The sequence below is a fragment of the Triplophysa rosa genome, linkage group LG4, assembly GCF_024868665.1.
Source record: "Triplophysa rosa linkage group LG4, Trosa_1v2, whole genome shotgun sequence".
Classification (NCBI taxonomy): Eukaryota; Metazoa; Chordata; class Actinopteri; order Cypriniformes; family Nemacheilidae; genus Triplophysa; species Triplophysa rosa.
Genome location: NC_079893.1, coordinates 32,594,865 through 32,610,723, shown reverse-complemented (window position 1 = coordinate 32,610,723; position 15,859 = coordinate 32,594,865). Strand labels below are relative to the sequence as shown.

Below are 15,859 nucleotides of genomic sequence, written 5' to 3'. Positions count from 1 at the left end.
TCATCTCAAATCAACATCATGTGTGTTTCACTCCTCCTGCTGGTTATTATGAGTCATTACACAAACCTCTGACATTGTGTCACGTGATCATTTCACACTATTATGATCCTCATAAACACTGAATGAGCTCATGTTCATCTGCTTTAACTCAATAGAGACTGAAGTTTTACAAATAAATGAAATAATAAGACAATAGATTGTTGAGATAAATATTTCAGAGTCTATATGTCATCTTAACTTTTGATTGTGAAGCTGTGGATTGTGGAATCATGTTTTATGTCTGATATGAGTCATACATACTGTAGAGTCCATTAGTCTTCAATATTTTAAATATTTTAAATACTCATCAGAATGGTCATGTGCACAAAAAAAGAGAAACAATTAAACTTGATTATTTGAGTGTCCACTAGAGGGCGCTGTGTGAGTGTGATGAGTGACGTGTTGAGTGACTGGTGATAGTGGGCGGGGCCAGTAAAGCTGAAGATCACTGATAAGAGCTGAAGAAAGAGGAAGAAAGTCAAGCAGTCACATGTAGAGACACACAGACAACATTCAGCATCAAGAAGATCAACAGAGCTGCTGTGAAGCTGAACTCAAGTCACAATGAACATCCTCCTCATCTTCACTTTCTTCATCATCTCAGGTCACAACTTTTCTCTTTCTCATCATGTCATCATACACTTATTTCACTCATTTATATCACTGGACACACAAATGAAAGGACTAGATCAGCTTTCTGACACTATCAATCTGATTGACAGGTGCTGTGAGATGCTTCGATGTCATTGGATATTCTGGAGGAAGAGTTCTTGTGAATTCACACAAACTTTGGCACACTGGCTATAAACAATATCTATATAAAAAGCACAGAGATGTATTGAATATCCTAATAGAAAACATTAAACATTATAAATGGATTAAAGAGAGAAGATTCACTCTGTTTTGCAATGAAAATGGACATTTCATGATCTTCATGAGAGATGTGAACACACAGGATTCTGGAACATACCGGATTGGTGTTGATGGTCACTGGTCTATTGATATGAGTCTGAAAGTGAAAGAAGGTGAGTTATTATAAACATGAGTGAAGTATCTGCTGATCATGTCAAAGCTACTGATGATTGTGAAATAAATGTCTTCATGTGTGATTGACAGATTCATGTTGTGGGGCGTCACAGAGAGTGATGGTCAATACTGGACAAACTGCAAACTTCACATGTCAATATTCACAAGATTATAAGACTGATGAGAAGATGATATTTAAAGAAGGGGAAAAATTCATTGAGATGAAAGACACTGACATATGGACAGAAAGGGATCAGGAGGGAAAATTCCACATATCTGATGATAGAGATAATTATCACTTCAGTGTGAGAATAACTGATGTGAGATCAGAAGATGCAGGAGTTTATTTATGTGGAGTTTGGCTCAATGAAATCTCCTACAGTTACTCCATTCTTACTGCTGTTCATCTTCACATTATGAGTGAGTAGAAGAAACTCTCAATAACATCTGATGTAAATTCACACAGTCTGTGTTTGCTGCTGTAATATTTGATGAAGACACTGATTCATTCTCATGTGATGTTTGTGATTGACAGGTAAAGTGGGTGTGGTCACAGCGAGCGGATACTCAGCAGGTGGAATCATCTTCAAGTGTCATCACCATCAATACAAAAGCAACACAAAATATGTGAGTAAAGAATCAGATGGATGTTGTGAGAGGAAGTCTCCATCAGTTCAGGATCAGTGGATGGACAATGGAGATGTTTGTGTGTATGATGACACCAGAGCAGGAGTCTTGATGGTGTATTTTAGAGAGCTGAACGCTGGACATGCTGGAACATACAGGTGTGGAGTGAATCCATCTCAATATACTGACACATTCACTCAAGTCCAGCTCCACATTAAAGACGGTGAGAAGCTTGAGATCATTTACTGACTTTTCTTCAATTCAAATATCAGGTAGATTTTAACATGTGTTATTTCATGTCTTATAGATACAGTTTTGTCTCATTGGTGGGTGAATAAATCTGTTTCTGTTGGTGATGAAGTCAATATTACCTGTCAGATCCCAGAGGAACATCAATTCAGTCCAAAAGTCTTCTGTAAAGAGGATGAAAATCACATCTGTCAAAGCGTCATCAGATCTGAAGTGAAAGTAAATGATTTCTCTGATAAAAGTGTTTTTACTGTGATCATCAGTGATGTGACAGTGAGAGATGCTGGAGTTTACTGGTGTGGAGCAGAAACCAGTCGCACAGATTTCACTTTCATCTCTCTCACCACTAAAGTTCAACTCAAACTCAGCAGTGAGTACATTCAGATGAACTATATTTCTGTCATGATAACTCTGGGAAGGTTTAGCATGATAGTGTGTGAGACATAAATGTATTTGGTCTTGACGGAATAGATCTGCTACGCTGCTGCTGAGGCGGAGCAAGTAAGGAGACTTGCTACTGCCAATACATCCACAACATGCTGCTGTGTGCATATAAGGAATCCTGCTGTTGCACATATAACATATGAATAAACCCCCATCAAAGCAGTAGACACGAATTTATCAATGCAAGCCAAGGACAGAAACACCCCCCAACAGATCTATCGCCAAGAAATGTGTACTGCTGCTGCCCCGAAGGACTATGTGTCCTCATGTATTACTATCTATGTGTGCCTGGGCTTTCATGCCGACCGGCTAATGCTAATTACCTATGGGTTATGTGTGCCTGGGCTTTCATGCCGACCGGCTTAACGCTAATGGCCTTTTACTATGTGTGCCTTGGCTACCTCGCCGACCGGCCTAGCGGTAGTGGCCTTTGACTATGTCTGCCTTGGCTACCTCGCCGACCGGCCTAGCGGTAGTGGCCTTTGACTATGTTTGCCTTGGCTACCAAGCCAACTGGCTTAACTCTGATGACTATGACTATGTGAACCTGGCTTTCATGCCGACCAGCTTAATTCTAATAGACGTGCACTAAGTGCAAGTTAATTAACAAGATATGTTGCAGTCCAAAGATGACTGAAAACATGATTACTTATTTTCAATCCGTTAATCAATGAAGCACACACTTCTCCCGTTGCGCACACTTAGATACACATAGATTTACTCGCTGAGTATGGCGGCCCCAGAGTAGTGGAGTGACTCTTAACAACACTGATTGAGGCTCCCTATTATGGACCGGATTCCGGTAAAAGAATCGGTATTGGAAGATTCTTAATGAGGATGCATTTATTGACAGTCTGGATGACATCTGCACCTCTTATTTTGCAATGATATCTGTATTAACAATAGGGAGTATAATACAACCATATACTGAGAACCATTGCACACTGACATTATAACAAATATATATGAATAACATAGATAGTCAATCTGCGTCATACGGAAAAAGCAAGCTGTAGTTGGGCACAACGAGTTAAAAATGTAAACACACATGTGATGCTGCACGAGCTAATGCTTATATTTAGCGTATTCTCTCGTGGCACTTACAGCCGCTACGTCGCTCATCGCTTGCCAGTTGTGACCACGAAGATCAGTGAACATGCAATACGTGTACTAGTTAACAGCATATGCACGGATTTAGTTTCAGGAGGGCATGAACACATAATACGGAGCATAGACAAAATGCAGAGATGTGCATCCATCAATTTTCTTCCTGTGCAACACTTAAATCAGTCCATGTGGACACGACTTGCTTCCTGGTGTACAGCTGTACACCAGTAAAATACCAACGACCGAGAAGTTATTCATTAGCCTTTCATGTTACTTCGGCATGTTTGAGCGATAGCTCTAGGCTGCATGTTACTCATGCTGTACCAACGCATATGTGTAAATGTTGCTGCTAATAGCTTATTGTTAGCTCAAGCATGCAATGCAAGACTGCTAACATAAAAATATATTTGCTGTTACGTGGTTAATCATTTTAAAATATTTAGGCAGACCACACATTATGCACAGCGAGTAGTAAGGAGTAAAGATCATTCACTTATCTTACTTCTGAAGCCGGGATTTAAACGTATAGCTGCAAGCTCATTGGCTGCTGGTACGGAGGGAACCAATCACTTCGCTGTGTAGAAGTAATTATGTCGGATAGGTTATACTTAGGACTTCGCTGTCTAGTGTTTCATTGCAGAACTAGTTTCATTTGATTTATCCATCAAACATCTGTACAGAGATAGAGATGTTTAGGTAATAAAGTGTAACATGAATAAACGTAACTTTTGATTGACAGGTAAAGTGGGTGTAGTCAGAGTGACCGGCTACATAGGAGGTGGAATCATCTTCAAGTGTCATCACCATCAATACAAAAGCAACACAAAATATGTGAGTAAAGAATCAGATGGATGTTGTGAGAGGAAGTCTCCATCAGTTCAGGATCAGTGGATGGACAATGGAGATGTTTGTGTGTATGATGACACCAGAGCAGGAGTCTTGATGGTGTATTTTAGAGAGCTGAACGCTGGACATGCTGGAACATACAGGTGTGGAGTGAATCCATCTCAATATACTGACACATTCACTCAAGTCCAGCTCCACATTAAAGACGGTGAGAAGCTTGAGATCATTTACTGACTTTTCTTCAATTCAAATATCAGGTAGATTTTAACATGTGTTATTTCATGTCTTATAGATACAGTTTTGTCTCATTGGTGGGTGAATAAATCTGTTTCTGTTGGTGATGAAGTCAATATTACCTGTCAGATCCCAGAGGAACATCAATTCAGTCCAAAAGTCTTCTGTAAAGAGGATGAAAATCACATCTGTCAAAGCGTCATCAGATCTGAAGTGAAAGTAAATGATTTCTCTGATAAAAGTGTTTTTACTGTGATCATCAGTGATGTGACAGTGAGAGATGCTGGAGTTTACTGGTGTGGAGCAGAAACCAGTCGCACAGATTTCACTTTCATCTCTCTCACCACTAAAGTTCAACTCAAACTCAGCAGTGAGAACATTCTCTCTTCATTTCTTGTCATTGTCTTTTAATCACTATAAATATTCACAAATCAATGTCATGTGTGTGTGTGAAGTGCCTCCAGTGTTTGGAGATGAAGGAGGATCTGCTCACATCATCTGTCCTTATGATCCCATCTATAAATCAAAGTCCAAAAAACTGTTGAAGAGTTGTAGAGATGAAAAGACTCTCATGGAGATGAACAGATGGAGTGTGAATGATGACATGACAGCAAGTGTGTTTAGTGTGAACATCACTGGACTGACAGCAGAGGATGCTGGGAAATACTGCTGTGCAGTGACATTAGAAACAGACGTGATTTATCTTTACACTCATCTCATTATTCTCATCAAACAGGGTGAGACACATTGTCACTAATAATCCATCTAAAAAGGGACTTTGTTTGAATGTGAATCTTGATGATTTCTTCTTTAAAGAGCTTCTCTTGAATAAGCGTGAAGGAGACAACATGTCAATGGAGTGCAAACATCACGCTGAATATCAGAAAGTCTTCTGTAAAGCACATGAAGTCTCAATGTGTGTCAATGATGGAGTTTCATTCCAGTGGATCAGAGATGATGGATTCTCTTTAAGTGATGAAACATCTACTGGAGTCTTTACTGTAAACATCAGTCATCTGAGAGAAGAGCATTCTGGGATATACTGGTGTGGATCTCACATCATCACTAAAGTGCATCTAGAAGTAAAAAGAAGTAAGTGGTACATTCTCAGAACCAAATATATTGTCTACAGTATAAGAAATCAGCAAAATCCTGCGTCAGCTTCCAATCAGGTTTAAATAGTGATACAGAAAGTGTCTGGGTCCATATGTTGGCCTGTGATTTTGGGTTATAAAACACTTTCTCCCATCTCTAACCATGAAACTGTAAAGGGAAATGGGCATCCACCCATACATGAACTCTAACCAACATGAAGGTTGTCAGCATGAGGTTGTCATCTGCTTAGAAAAACAGAAGTGAGATACATCTACAGCCAGAAATAGATTATAGGAAATTCACAGTTGCAAATGATCTCAAACCATCAGACTTTAGATGTTTTAAATTGAATATATTTGGGATTGAGATTATAGATTCATGCTGTATGTGTCTCATGCATTATTGAAGTGCATGGGATGCAATGTTTTGAATATTTGAGATTTAAAGGCAGTAATGACATTTGTGTTTGAGTTTATTCAACGTGGTGTGCTCTGTTTTTTAACTTGTTCTCATATTCCAAATGTGATCGGATAATCTCCACATTTCTGAAACTTCATACATTTGCGTGTTTGTCTGTTCTTCAGGTGTTTTTGAAAAGATCATCGCTGGTATCTGTGTGACCCCGCTGCTGATGGGAGCATTGATCCTGATGTTATGTAAATTTAGATATCTCACGACTCGAGGTGATGCACAAACACACACACACACCCTTTTTAACGGTCTGCTGGTCTTGTGTGACCTGGTACAGTTTCAACTTCCCCTTCTATTTTAAACCACGAGATGTTTAAGCCATTTCGTGTAAATTTGATGAGACGTTGTATGGACGTAAATTAAAACGCTTGTAACTATGATGTGATGATGTGATGAATAACTTTTCATCATATTTTTACGTTACATTAACTCAACTTAATAATTACAATTTACAGTATTACTAGTGTAATATTGAAAATTTGAGGTTAAAATCACTTAAAATTATCGAAAAATAAGTGCTTAAATTTCTACGTTTTTTTTATAAATGTTTTTATTCTTAAGGCAGCAAAAAAATGACAGTGTGCTTGTATAAAAATATGAAGCATGTGAGGTATGAAAAATAACTGCTATTATAACATCAAATGTATAACAATATATGTTTTCTTTTTTGTATTTGAACTATTATTGTGTTCCATATAGGCACAAATGGCCAGACAGAGAGAAAACAGCGGACGATTGGAGAGGTGAGTTGTGTGTGTAGACGTGATGATCAGATATTTAAAAACGTCCTCACAAATAATGAAACATCTTCAGGTGTCTCATGCTGCCTGTGACTACGAGAATGTTCAAGACCTCAGACCGGAGCGTTTAGCCTCACACCACACAGAAGCTGTGATCTATTCTACTGTTGGGATCCCCGCAAACCCTCCTCATCCACACACGATATATTCTACTGTACAATTACCCACAATCCCCTCTGATGATGTGCTGTACGCTGCTGTCAGTTTCCACAAGCATGCAGATTCTCTCAGTGATGCTACGGTCACCTTCAGTAAGGACGAGAGTTTAACCGAGTACGCCACTGTCAATCGCAACACAAGACTCAACTAAAAGTTTTTTATTTATTTGTTATTTATAGACCTTGTAGTGTTTTTTAGTACGTGTTTCATATTATACGAGATCACATTAGGCACATTTAACCCAGTGAAGAACAAAATGCCGTTCCAGACCTGAAACCATACTGTATATACTGTACATGCTCTGTTCGTGTTTGTCTCCCCCTGCTGGTCAGTATCAAACATGCCATTAAAACCACCTCCAGTTCTGATGTTTAGGGACATTTTGCCTAGCTGATAATAAAATGGAAGAAATGATCAGAAAATGATAGTTGGTGTCGTAGGTTTTGTCTTGTGTTGTGGAAGGTTGCCAGAATGTTGCTAAATGGTTACTTACTCACCCAAGACATTTCTGCTAAACACAACAGAAGATATTTTGAAAAATTGTAACACCAAACAGTTAAAAAAACACAGTTTTTATTTTTTTAATAAAATTCTATGGAAGTCAATGGTTCCCCAGTTTGAGTAAATCGAGTAAAACAGAATTTTCATTTTTAAGGTGAGGGCTGTGAATCTTTATACAGTATTTGTATCGGTTTTATTTCACATAAAAAAATACAATCACGTGTGTCCGAGTTATGTGCATTCGTAGTTAAACGGATGAAAACCCTGTTCTGGTGAAGAGACTTCCTACTACGTGTCTTGAGATCTTCACTATAGATCCAGCTATTGCAATGAAAACTTCAAGCTTGGTGTCTGTTTAAACTCTACCTTCAGTCTCATGACCCTCATCAAACATTTGTCTGAAAAGGAAGAGCTAAAAACGAGGAACACAACACTTCCTTAAAAAATGATAGCTATAGGAACAGATGCAAATGATAAAGTGAAATCATGTGGCACAACAGCCTGCAGCCGTTCCTCAGTGATCCACTGAAACTGAGCAGAGTTCACACCAGCAGTATTATCTTCAGCCATCATTAAACACGCCAGCTCGTCATCCTGAAGACTTTGATCAGCTGGTTCAGATGTTTTTAGTTATCTCAAGACTCAAGATTGGACAACTTTGATCAAAGTAGACATTGGAACGGTGTCTCCATTCTTTCTGTAAAACACAACGGTATGGACTTACTATATTTATTAATACATTTGACAAAGTATTTTACCAAAGGCTGGTAAAGCGTGTACACAAAAACAACAGTGTGACAGTATTTCATCTCTTCAGGGAAGAACAACAGCCCTTCAGAGATCCACAATTCAGATCCATTGATGATGATGATCCTTCTCTTTATCTCCATCTACTTCCTGATCACGGGTCAGATGTGTGACATGCTATTGACTGTTATTTTGTTCAACTCTTATTCATATGTAGCTCTTATTGTCATCATTTATGCATCTTCTCATGTCTGCCGGTGTCAGAGCTTTCAGCAGGACTGAATTTTGATTGACAGGTCACGTAGACGGGGCTCCTGAAACTGTGACTGGCATCGCTGGAGAAAGTCTCGTCATCAACTGTCAATATCTGCCCAAAATATCTAAGAAAGACAGAGAAAGAAGCTTTTGCAACGAGCAGACTGACAAATGTGCCACCATGAGAGAAGAAGAAAGTGATTTATGGACCGATGGAGAGAGATTCTCCATGTATGATAAAAAATCTGTGGGTTTGCTGAGCGTGATGATTAGAAACCTGACCAAGCACGACACGGGACGTTACCAATGTAAAGTTGGTAATAAACTGATTCTGGAGTTAAGATTAAAAGTAGAACATGGTAAGAATGACAATTTATTGCACATAAAGCACGTTGCACATAATTCAATTAACAATATAAAACATTGTTAGGAAATGTATGTTAAAAGTGTCACTGTATGTCTGTGTTTCTCTGGTTTCAGACGCCTGCTGTGAGGGAAAACAAAGTCAAACTGGTTATACAGGAGGAAGTGTTACTATCAGCTGTAAATACCCACCGAAATATAAAGATTATGCAAAGCATTTGTACAGAGTGAATCATAAATCTATAGAGTCTGTTATTACGGACCTGGGACGTTCACACACTTACGGAAGATTTTCCCTGACGGACAACCCTGCAGCAAGAGTCTTTACTGTGACTATTAAAAAAGTCAATAGACACGATGACGGCATCTATTTCTGTGGATCAACCCATTTACAAGAAAGGAACTACATTCACCTTCTAAATGAGATTTATCTCGATGTTTCAGGTGAGAAACATTCTCATTAACGGAAAGCAAGTAAATTATTTGTCCAAGTTCAAGCAAAACAACCTAATAATGCTGTGTCCACCGAGGTTTTTCAATTGTTTCCAATTGAAAGGGCGCATTTTTTGAAACGCGAGCAGCTGGCGTTTTTTTTCCGCGCTCAGCGCCGGTGTTGCAACAAATTCTGTATCCGTCGTATTCTGTGACCCTAGTAGGCGCTGTTGTCACTGTGCAAATACGGCTCTCAATCCTTGGTGTGTGGCTTGTTGTTTTTGACTAAATCCTTGCTGTTTCGAGTCTTACGAAACCTTTACCCTAACCCACACCCTAGCCCGGCCTAAAGTATCTAAACTCTTAAACTTGCCTAAAAAAACACGGCTGCGTGATGATAAAGGATTTGGCAACAGCGCCTACTAGGGTCACAGAATACGACGGTGACAGAATTTGCTGTAACACCGGCGTTCGACCGGGGGGCCAGAGTTGAAAAATGCTCAACTTCCATGGGGCAGAACGCTGTGGCTGCAGCGGGCGTTTCCAGCCGAGCTCCTGGCATTTTCAGCCGCGTAAAAGCGCCTCGGTGGACACAGCCCCTTAGTCTTATAATCATAACTGTCTGACATAACATGAGACAGTTTCTTTAATAATTAACCTTTAAAATTATGAAAGATTATCCAGAGCATGAGCAGAAACGTTCAGATTGACAATATGAAATCAAAATTCTGTCTGGCTGAATCTTGTGATCATCATCTGAAGTACACTTTACTAATCAATTATGTATTCGTTTTTCATGCAAAACAATTTCTGTAAATAATACTACAGTATAAAATCAGCTGAAGTCGTCACCAAGAAAAATAACTGTGTTTTTCTTATTTTCAGATTTCTATGTGATTATTATTATAGTGTGTGTGTGTTTGATTCTGCTGGCTGCTGGAGGACTGAGTTTGTTGTGGCACAAGCTGAGATGTAAAAAGAACGCAGGTACAAACACACACACATTGTTCTTCAACTTCTGTTGTCTCATCTTCATTTTCTTATCGGTTTTCTTACATCACATTTTTGATGATCAACAGGTTCAGTATCATCATCAAATCAGAGGAACTCAATAGAGTGTCAGGAGGTAAAGTGTGTTTTTATAGAAGGTTCCGATCATCTTAGTCGGCCGTTGTTGAATGCAAATTTTGCAAGATCATTTTTTTTTAGAATGGGAAAATTGTGGCAAAGATTGTACAGCGTGCACACAGTTATTAGAGAACATTATCGGCAAAACAATACTGTAAAGCAATATTTGGGTTAATCAAAAAAGCATAACAATCAAAAATATCACAAGTGTGGTTAAAATAGATCTTTTTCCTTTCAGCAGTCCACTGTTGTTTATTACGAAACAATTGAAGAGTCAAAAACTGGATCCACAACAGTAAACCCGACTGTCAATGTAAACACGGTGTATACCATGGCAGAATTACCCACAAGCCCCTCTGACGGAGATTTCTACACAATGGCTGAATCGCCAGAAAGTCCAGCAGACCCTTGAAGAGACACAACGTCACCGCCAAACAAACACCACACTGGTGAAAATTGCCATGTTTTCACAAGATTTTACTGTGTTTTTTTACAATAAAGTATTGTATTCTGTGTTTACCTTAACATAACAGCACATTCCTGTGAAGTGGTCATCTTGTGTGGGGTTACACTGTAAAAAAGTGAAAGGTTTTCACACGGTTTTACTTTGGGTTTTCACAATAAAATATTGTATTTAATGTTTTACCCTAACCTAACATCACAGCAAATTCCTGTAAAGTAGTCATCTCGCTTTGAGTTCAGTTACACAGCAAAAGTGTATAAGGGTAAGCGCTGTTGAAGTTAATGAGAAAATGGAGAATTGAATAATTAGGTAATAATTCAGTTATTCGTGTTGAAGAGCCGCTGTTAACGACCAGAATCACCAAAGACACAATGAACAAAAACAGAAAAACACAACAACCACGACTGACCTATAGTCAAACAACCATCAAGTGGAATCAAAACAGTAGCTCATAGAGTTCATCAGTAAATTGGCAGTTTGTTGTTCTCTGTATGCTTCATCGACAAGGTAGGACGACGTAGTAACTTGTTGATTTTGGCAACTGTAAGTTCAGCAATGCAGGCCATTCAGAGATTTGAATTATAAAACACATAATTCATCAACATAAAAAATGATCAAAATAAAGATAATTGTGTTCTCTACCTTGACACCCTGGACGAATCATCATTTTGACATAGGAATGAATTGTTTATGTATTTTATTGCTTTTTCTGCTGAAATTCTCATAACCATAACTCGTCCCGATTTGCATTATGTGTTGTAATTTAAACAGAATTTAAACATTGTGAAAAAAAACAATTGGATGTTCTACTACTGTAGATGTTTTCAAATTACAAAAAATGATAATACAGAATATTCATGTATAATAAAAATCCATGACAGATATTCTCATCCACCGTAACATTTTTTAAACACACAATGGGCCTCATTCTTGAAATATTTGTAAATAGTACATTCCGAGTCATTTGCGCGTAAAACAGACCTTCCCGAAAACTTTCCTCTGGATACACAAATACTTAGTAAAAGTCAGATTTCATAGAAAAATGTGTATGTTAATGAATTACAATTATTCGTAAACAGGGCGCACGTGCATGCTCATACACAATTAGCATAATCCCCGTCTATGAATTCTATGCAAATTACGTATCTAGGAATGCTGGAATCTTCTGGACTTTATTGTCTGGTTTGGCTACATTATATTCCATAAATGCATACGATACTAATAGACTATATGCTTACCAATAAATAAATCAATTAAAGGAACACTCCACTCTTTTTGGAAATAGGCTCACTCTCCAACTCTCCCAGAGTAAAAAAAATGAGTTTTACCGTTTTGGAATCTATTCAGCCGATCTCAGTGATATCACTGCGCCTGCTGCGGCCATGTTACGGCAGCAAACTTCCTTGATTATTATGCCGGAATGGGAGTATAGTTCCTAATCATATCGGCCTAGAAAAATGCAACTTTTCATTTTCCGCCACTCTTAGCACACAATATAAGTACAGAAGAGTCAAGTTTTAAATAGGAAAAACATTATCGTTGTGTATGATGGTTGGTCAGTATTGGTATAGTGAGTGTTTGTCCTGCCTCTTCTTCACTGTGATTAGACGGCTGGGTAATAAAGGACAGTGAGGAGCCCTGAGTTTTACCCAAAGTTAAAAAATGATAAAAGACAGGGCAAACTCGTGAAATATTGTTATGATACATAGTGCATCAAAATGCAGTGTCATCAGTTTGTCTAAAAGACTACAGAACATTACTTGCGGTTTTACGCACTATTTACAAGTGATATGGAGCTGTACATTTCTTTTGTCTAACTAACATTTTGAAAATACGAACATTGTCATGAATCCGAAAACTTATGTTAGAATGACTTTACGAACGATTTACACAAAAACTTGTTCTGCTCGTGTTTCATGAATGAGACCCCATGATTTTCCATTATATTTGTGTTTCTTCACATAAAATCATCTATTGGTGCCTTTTAAAAAGCTAACAAGTTAACAAATTACTTAATATTTTTCTAGTCAAAAACGTAATATTCTCTTGTCATGCTGTGTCCATGACTTTCTCCTTCTCAATACAGATACGGGTAGTTTTCCACATTGAAATATTTTTTTTTTTTTTTTAGAAAATCATGTTTAACATCTTGAAACCAAGATTTCGTGAGTACATTTTTCAAAGCAGATTGTTTAATGCCATTCATCTGCACGAGAACGCCACTTGCCCTGTTGACCCTTTTCACATTCCCAATGCACTCAGACTCCCTGAGGATACTGTTCTGGTTTCTGGGATTACATCTCCACATTCCGGACATCTCTTAAACAACTCCATTAATTGCACTCATTTACAATCCATTTCCTTCCTTTCCAGTTATCCTCTTCCCTGTCTTCCTCTGTAGTTGGATTTGAAGTCGATGTTGAGCTTGTAGGAACAAAATTGTGTCGTTCTTGTCTGGTGGACATTACACCGTAACCATGATGATGTCCGGATAACTTTCTTCTGACTTTGTTTCAGCCTGTGCCGTCTCATCCTACATGACACATAAATGCGATTAGGGATACGTTTCAATTGTATAATTGTTGTTCAAACTACTGATTTATAACATCGTGTCAACTCCTTTTTCAATGAAACTCCCAAATACTTGCAAAACTTTTGTGTGCCAATAGACAATTTAGGGCACGTACTGATGGGTATGAGCGTATGGGGGGGAAGGCAATGTATGCTCCTGATGTAGATGGTCGGGTCTTTCTGGCACCTGCCTCTGGACTAGTTAGCGTTAAATGGAGTCCTGTGTCAATACCCGCACTTTCTCCCATGTGTCTTTGCTTTACTGGAGTTGATTGTGGAACTCCCTCAAAAAATGCTGATGCACCCTTGACATCTGGCTTCTCATCTCCGTCCGTTGCTGTTGAACACAGACTTGGTTGAGCTACAACATGATCCTTTGATGGGTCCTACAACAAAGCTCAAAGTTAACTTTCGTACTGACATTAATGGTGGGTCCTGTAACAAAGTAAAACTTTAGTTCCATGTTGTCATTAACAGTGTTGGGTAAGTTACTGTGAAAAAGTAATTAATTACTAGTTACTAATTACATATTCAATAGTGTAATTAGATTACTGTACAAATTACTCTCTCAAAAAGTATTTAGTTACTTATTACTAATTACTTTCTATATCCTACATCAACCTTGATGAGTTAAGTTAATCAAGGATAGACATGAAACGGCTCTTTTAATTCATTCAAATAAATAATATAAACTACATAAAGAACTCTTATTAACTGACCAAAGTTTACAAATGTGAGAATTATACATTAAAGCACAGATTTTAAAGTTAGACTTTGAATTTTGATGTTAATTCCACTATTGCACACACATATATTACACAAAGTATTTAGTTTAATTACATCAAAAGTAACTGTAATTAAATTACAGGAAAAATAAGAGTAATCCCTTACTTTACTTTTTCAAGGGAAAAGTAATTAAATTACAGTAACTAATTACTTAGTAACTAGTTACACCCAACACTGGTCATTAATACTAATAATATAACATTTACACGAGTAACTACTTAAAAACTTCACACAACAATCATATTACGCAACAAGGAAAGACCTCCTTTGGCGGAAAGAAATGCGCAGGAACAGGCACTGCTGTCGGTTTCAGAAGCCGTCTGTACTTCCCCTTGAACGGCTCGAAATCATCGGAGCTGAAATGTTCACTGCACAACAAGGCTCTGTTGAGTTTCTCCACGGGTCGACTTACATCCCAGCGAACAGCAAGCAGCCACAGCTTCAATCGTTCAGGGTTGTTTAAAGGGAATCTGTGAAATGTTAACGCCCCTCCGCTTGCAGCCGGCGCTCGTAATCTTACAGATTTACACAGATTGAAGCATCCCGGATACATGCACGTAAACACCATTATAAGAGTATTCAGATGTAGATTATAGCGCTAACAATTCACGGCTTCGCTCTTCTTTTTCTTTTGGCTTTACGGCGATTGCCATCCAGCGCTTTGTACATCACGGCGTTTTGTTTTGCTTCCTTCTTCGCGCTGCTGCTGATGTCGTCACCGGAAATTACGACACGCCTGTGTCTTCTCCTCCAGCCCTCAACGCCTACATTCTCGTGCACGCGCGGCAAACTGATCACTTCTATAACAAATGAATACAGATTAATCAAACTATGGTTTTTGTATCAGATTTTTTTTCAGCTGATGTGAATTTTGTTGAAAAGTGGTAAATAAGGATTTTACGTCTGTAACAGAGTATGTCCAGATCACTGAATGCCAAAACTGTGAAGACCTATACAAGTCTTGAAAATAGTATATTGGAATTATAACCTTATTTATTATTTTTGTAATTTATATTGCTTACTTGTTTGTTTGATTTTTTTTCGTCATTCATTTCATGCAATAAAAACCTCCTTCTATTGATTTTAATGACGAAATGTGAATAATGAAGAATAAATAATATTGAATTGCATTTATGTTTTAGCAGTATTCGTCGGTTATAGGTTGCACGATGCTATACAGTAGTTGCAAATAATCAAACAACATGGAAAGCTTCTTCAAAAGCTTTTTGTGTTATTTGATATTTATGGCCCTTGTAGGTCTGCAAGACATCAAATGTGTTATTTCGGGCTCATTTAACCCAGTGAAGAACTCTAAGCCAGTCCCAACCTGTAACCACCAGCCTCATTTATGGCCTTACTGTACGTACTGTACATGGTCTGTTTGTGTTTGTCTCCCCCTNAAAGTTTACAAATGTGAGAATTATACATTAAAGCACAGATTTTAAAGTTAGACTTTGAATTTTGATGTTAATTCCACTATTGCACACACATATATTACACAAAGTATTTAGTTTAA

At 38.1% G+C, this 15,859-nt stretch overlaps 3 protein-coding genes across 4 annotated transcripts; 2 read left to right on the top strand and 1 right to left on the bottom strand.

Moving 5' to 3' along the window:
- The first annotated feature begins 420 nt into the window (after window positions 1-420).
- On the top strand, window positions 421-7,505 carry LOC130552877 (uncharacterized). The gene is made up of 12 exons (XM_057331535.1): window positions 421-643; window positions 762-1,064; window positions 1,156-1,485; window positions 1,601-1,915; window positions 2,000-2,311; window positions 4,232-4,546; window positions 4,631-4,942; window positions 5,028-5,309; window positions 5,389-5,664; window positions 6,252-6,350; window positions 6,838-6,881; window positions 6,952-7,505. The coding sequence occupies exons 1-12, from the start codon at window positions 604-606 to the stop codon at window positions 7,246-7,248; spliced, it is 2,925 nt and encodes a 974-aa protein (XP_057187518.1). The 5' UTR covers window positions 421-603; the 3' UTR covers window positions 7,249-7,505.
- A 265-nt stretch (window positions 7,506-7,770) lies between these two features.
- Window positions 7,771-11,223, top strand: LOC130552922 (polymeric immunoglobulin receptor). Of its 2 annotated transcripts, none has more exons than XM_057331610.1 (8): window positions 7,771-8,310; window positions 8,416-8,505; window positions 8,642-8,959; window positions 9,081-9,407; window positions 10,281-10,382; window positions 10,475-10,521; window positions 10,765-10,986; window positions 11,112-11,223. In XM_057331610.1, exons 2-7 carry the CDS (start codon window positions 8,460-8,462, stop codon window positions 10,933-10,935), a joined length of 1,011 nt encoding a protein of 336 aa, XP_057187593.1. In that variant the 5' UTR covers window positions 7,771-8,310; window positions 8,416-8,459; the 3' UTR covers window positions 10,936-10,986; window positions 11,112-11,223. The 2 variants fall into 2 exon arrangements, with proteins under 2 accessions (XP_057187593.1, XP_057187592.1); XM_057331609.1 differs by having other exon boundaries at window positions 10,762-10,986.
- Window positions 11,123-15,054, bottom strand: LOC130552936 (peroxynitrite isomerase THAP4-like). The gene is made up of 3 exons (XM_057331631.1): window positions 14,606-15,054; window positions 13,674-13,943; window positions 11,123-13,519 (listed from the first exon to the last, which is right to left on the bottom strand). Exons 1-3 carry the CDS (start codon window positions 14,909-14,911, stop codon window positions 13,451-13,453), a joined length of 645 nt encoding a protein of 214 aa, XP_057187614.1. The 5' UTR covers window positions 14,912-15,054; the 3' UTR covers window positions 11,123-13,450.
- Window positions 15,055-15,859: the final 805 nt, after the last annotated feature.

Bases quoted from the DNA above. Each gene is read 5' to 3' on its own strand.
- LOC130552936 (XM_057331631.1), bottom strand. From the start codon at position 14,911: ATGGTGTTTACGTGCATGTATCCGGGATGCTTCAATCTGTGTAAATCT. The intron at 13,944-14,605 runs GTCTTTCCTTGT...GCTTTGTTGTAG, and splicing joins ATTTCTTTCCGCCAAAGGAG to GACCCATCAAAGGATCATGT. The intron at 13,520-13,673 runs GTACGTGCCCTA...TGTGTCATGTAG, and splicing joins CCATACGCTCATACCCATCA to GATGAGACGGCACAGGCTGA.
- LOC130552877 (XM_057331535.1), top strand. From the start codon at position 604: ATGAACATCCTCCTCATCTTCACTTTCTTCATCATCTCAG. The intron at 644-761 runs GTCACAACTTTT...TCTGATTGACAG, and splicing joins CACTTTCTTCATCATCTCAG to GTGCTGTGAGATGCTTCGAT. The intron at 1,916-1,999 runs GTGAGAAGCTTG...CATGTCTTATAG, and splicing joins CCAGCTCCACATTAAAGACG to ATACAGTTTTGTCTCATTGG.
- LOC130552922 (XM_057331609.1), top strand. From the start codon at position 8,460: ATGATGATGATCCTTCTCTTTATCTCCATCTACTTCCTGATCACGG. The intron at 9,408-10,280 runs GTGAGAAACATT...TCTTATTTTCAG, and splicing joins GATTTATCTCGATGTTTCAG to ATTTCTATGTGATTATTATT. The intron at 10,522-10,761 runs GTAAAGTGTGTT...TTTTCCTTTCAG, and splicing joins ACTCAATAGAGTGTCAGGAG to CAGTCCACTGTTGTTTATTA.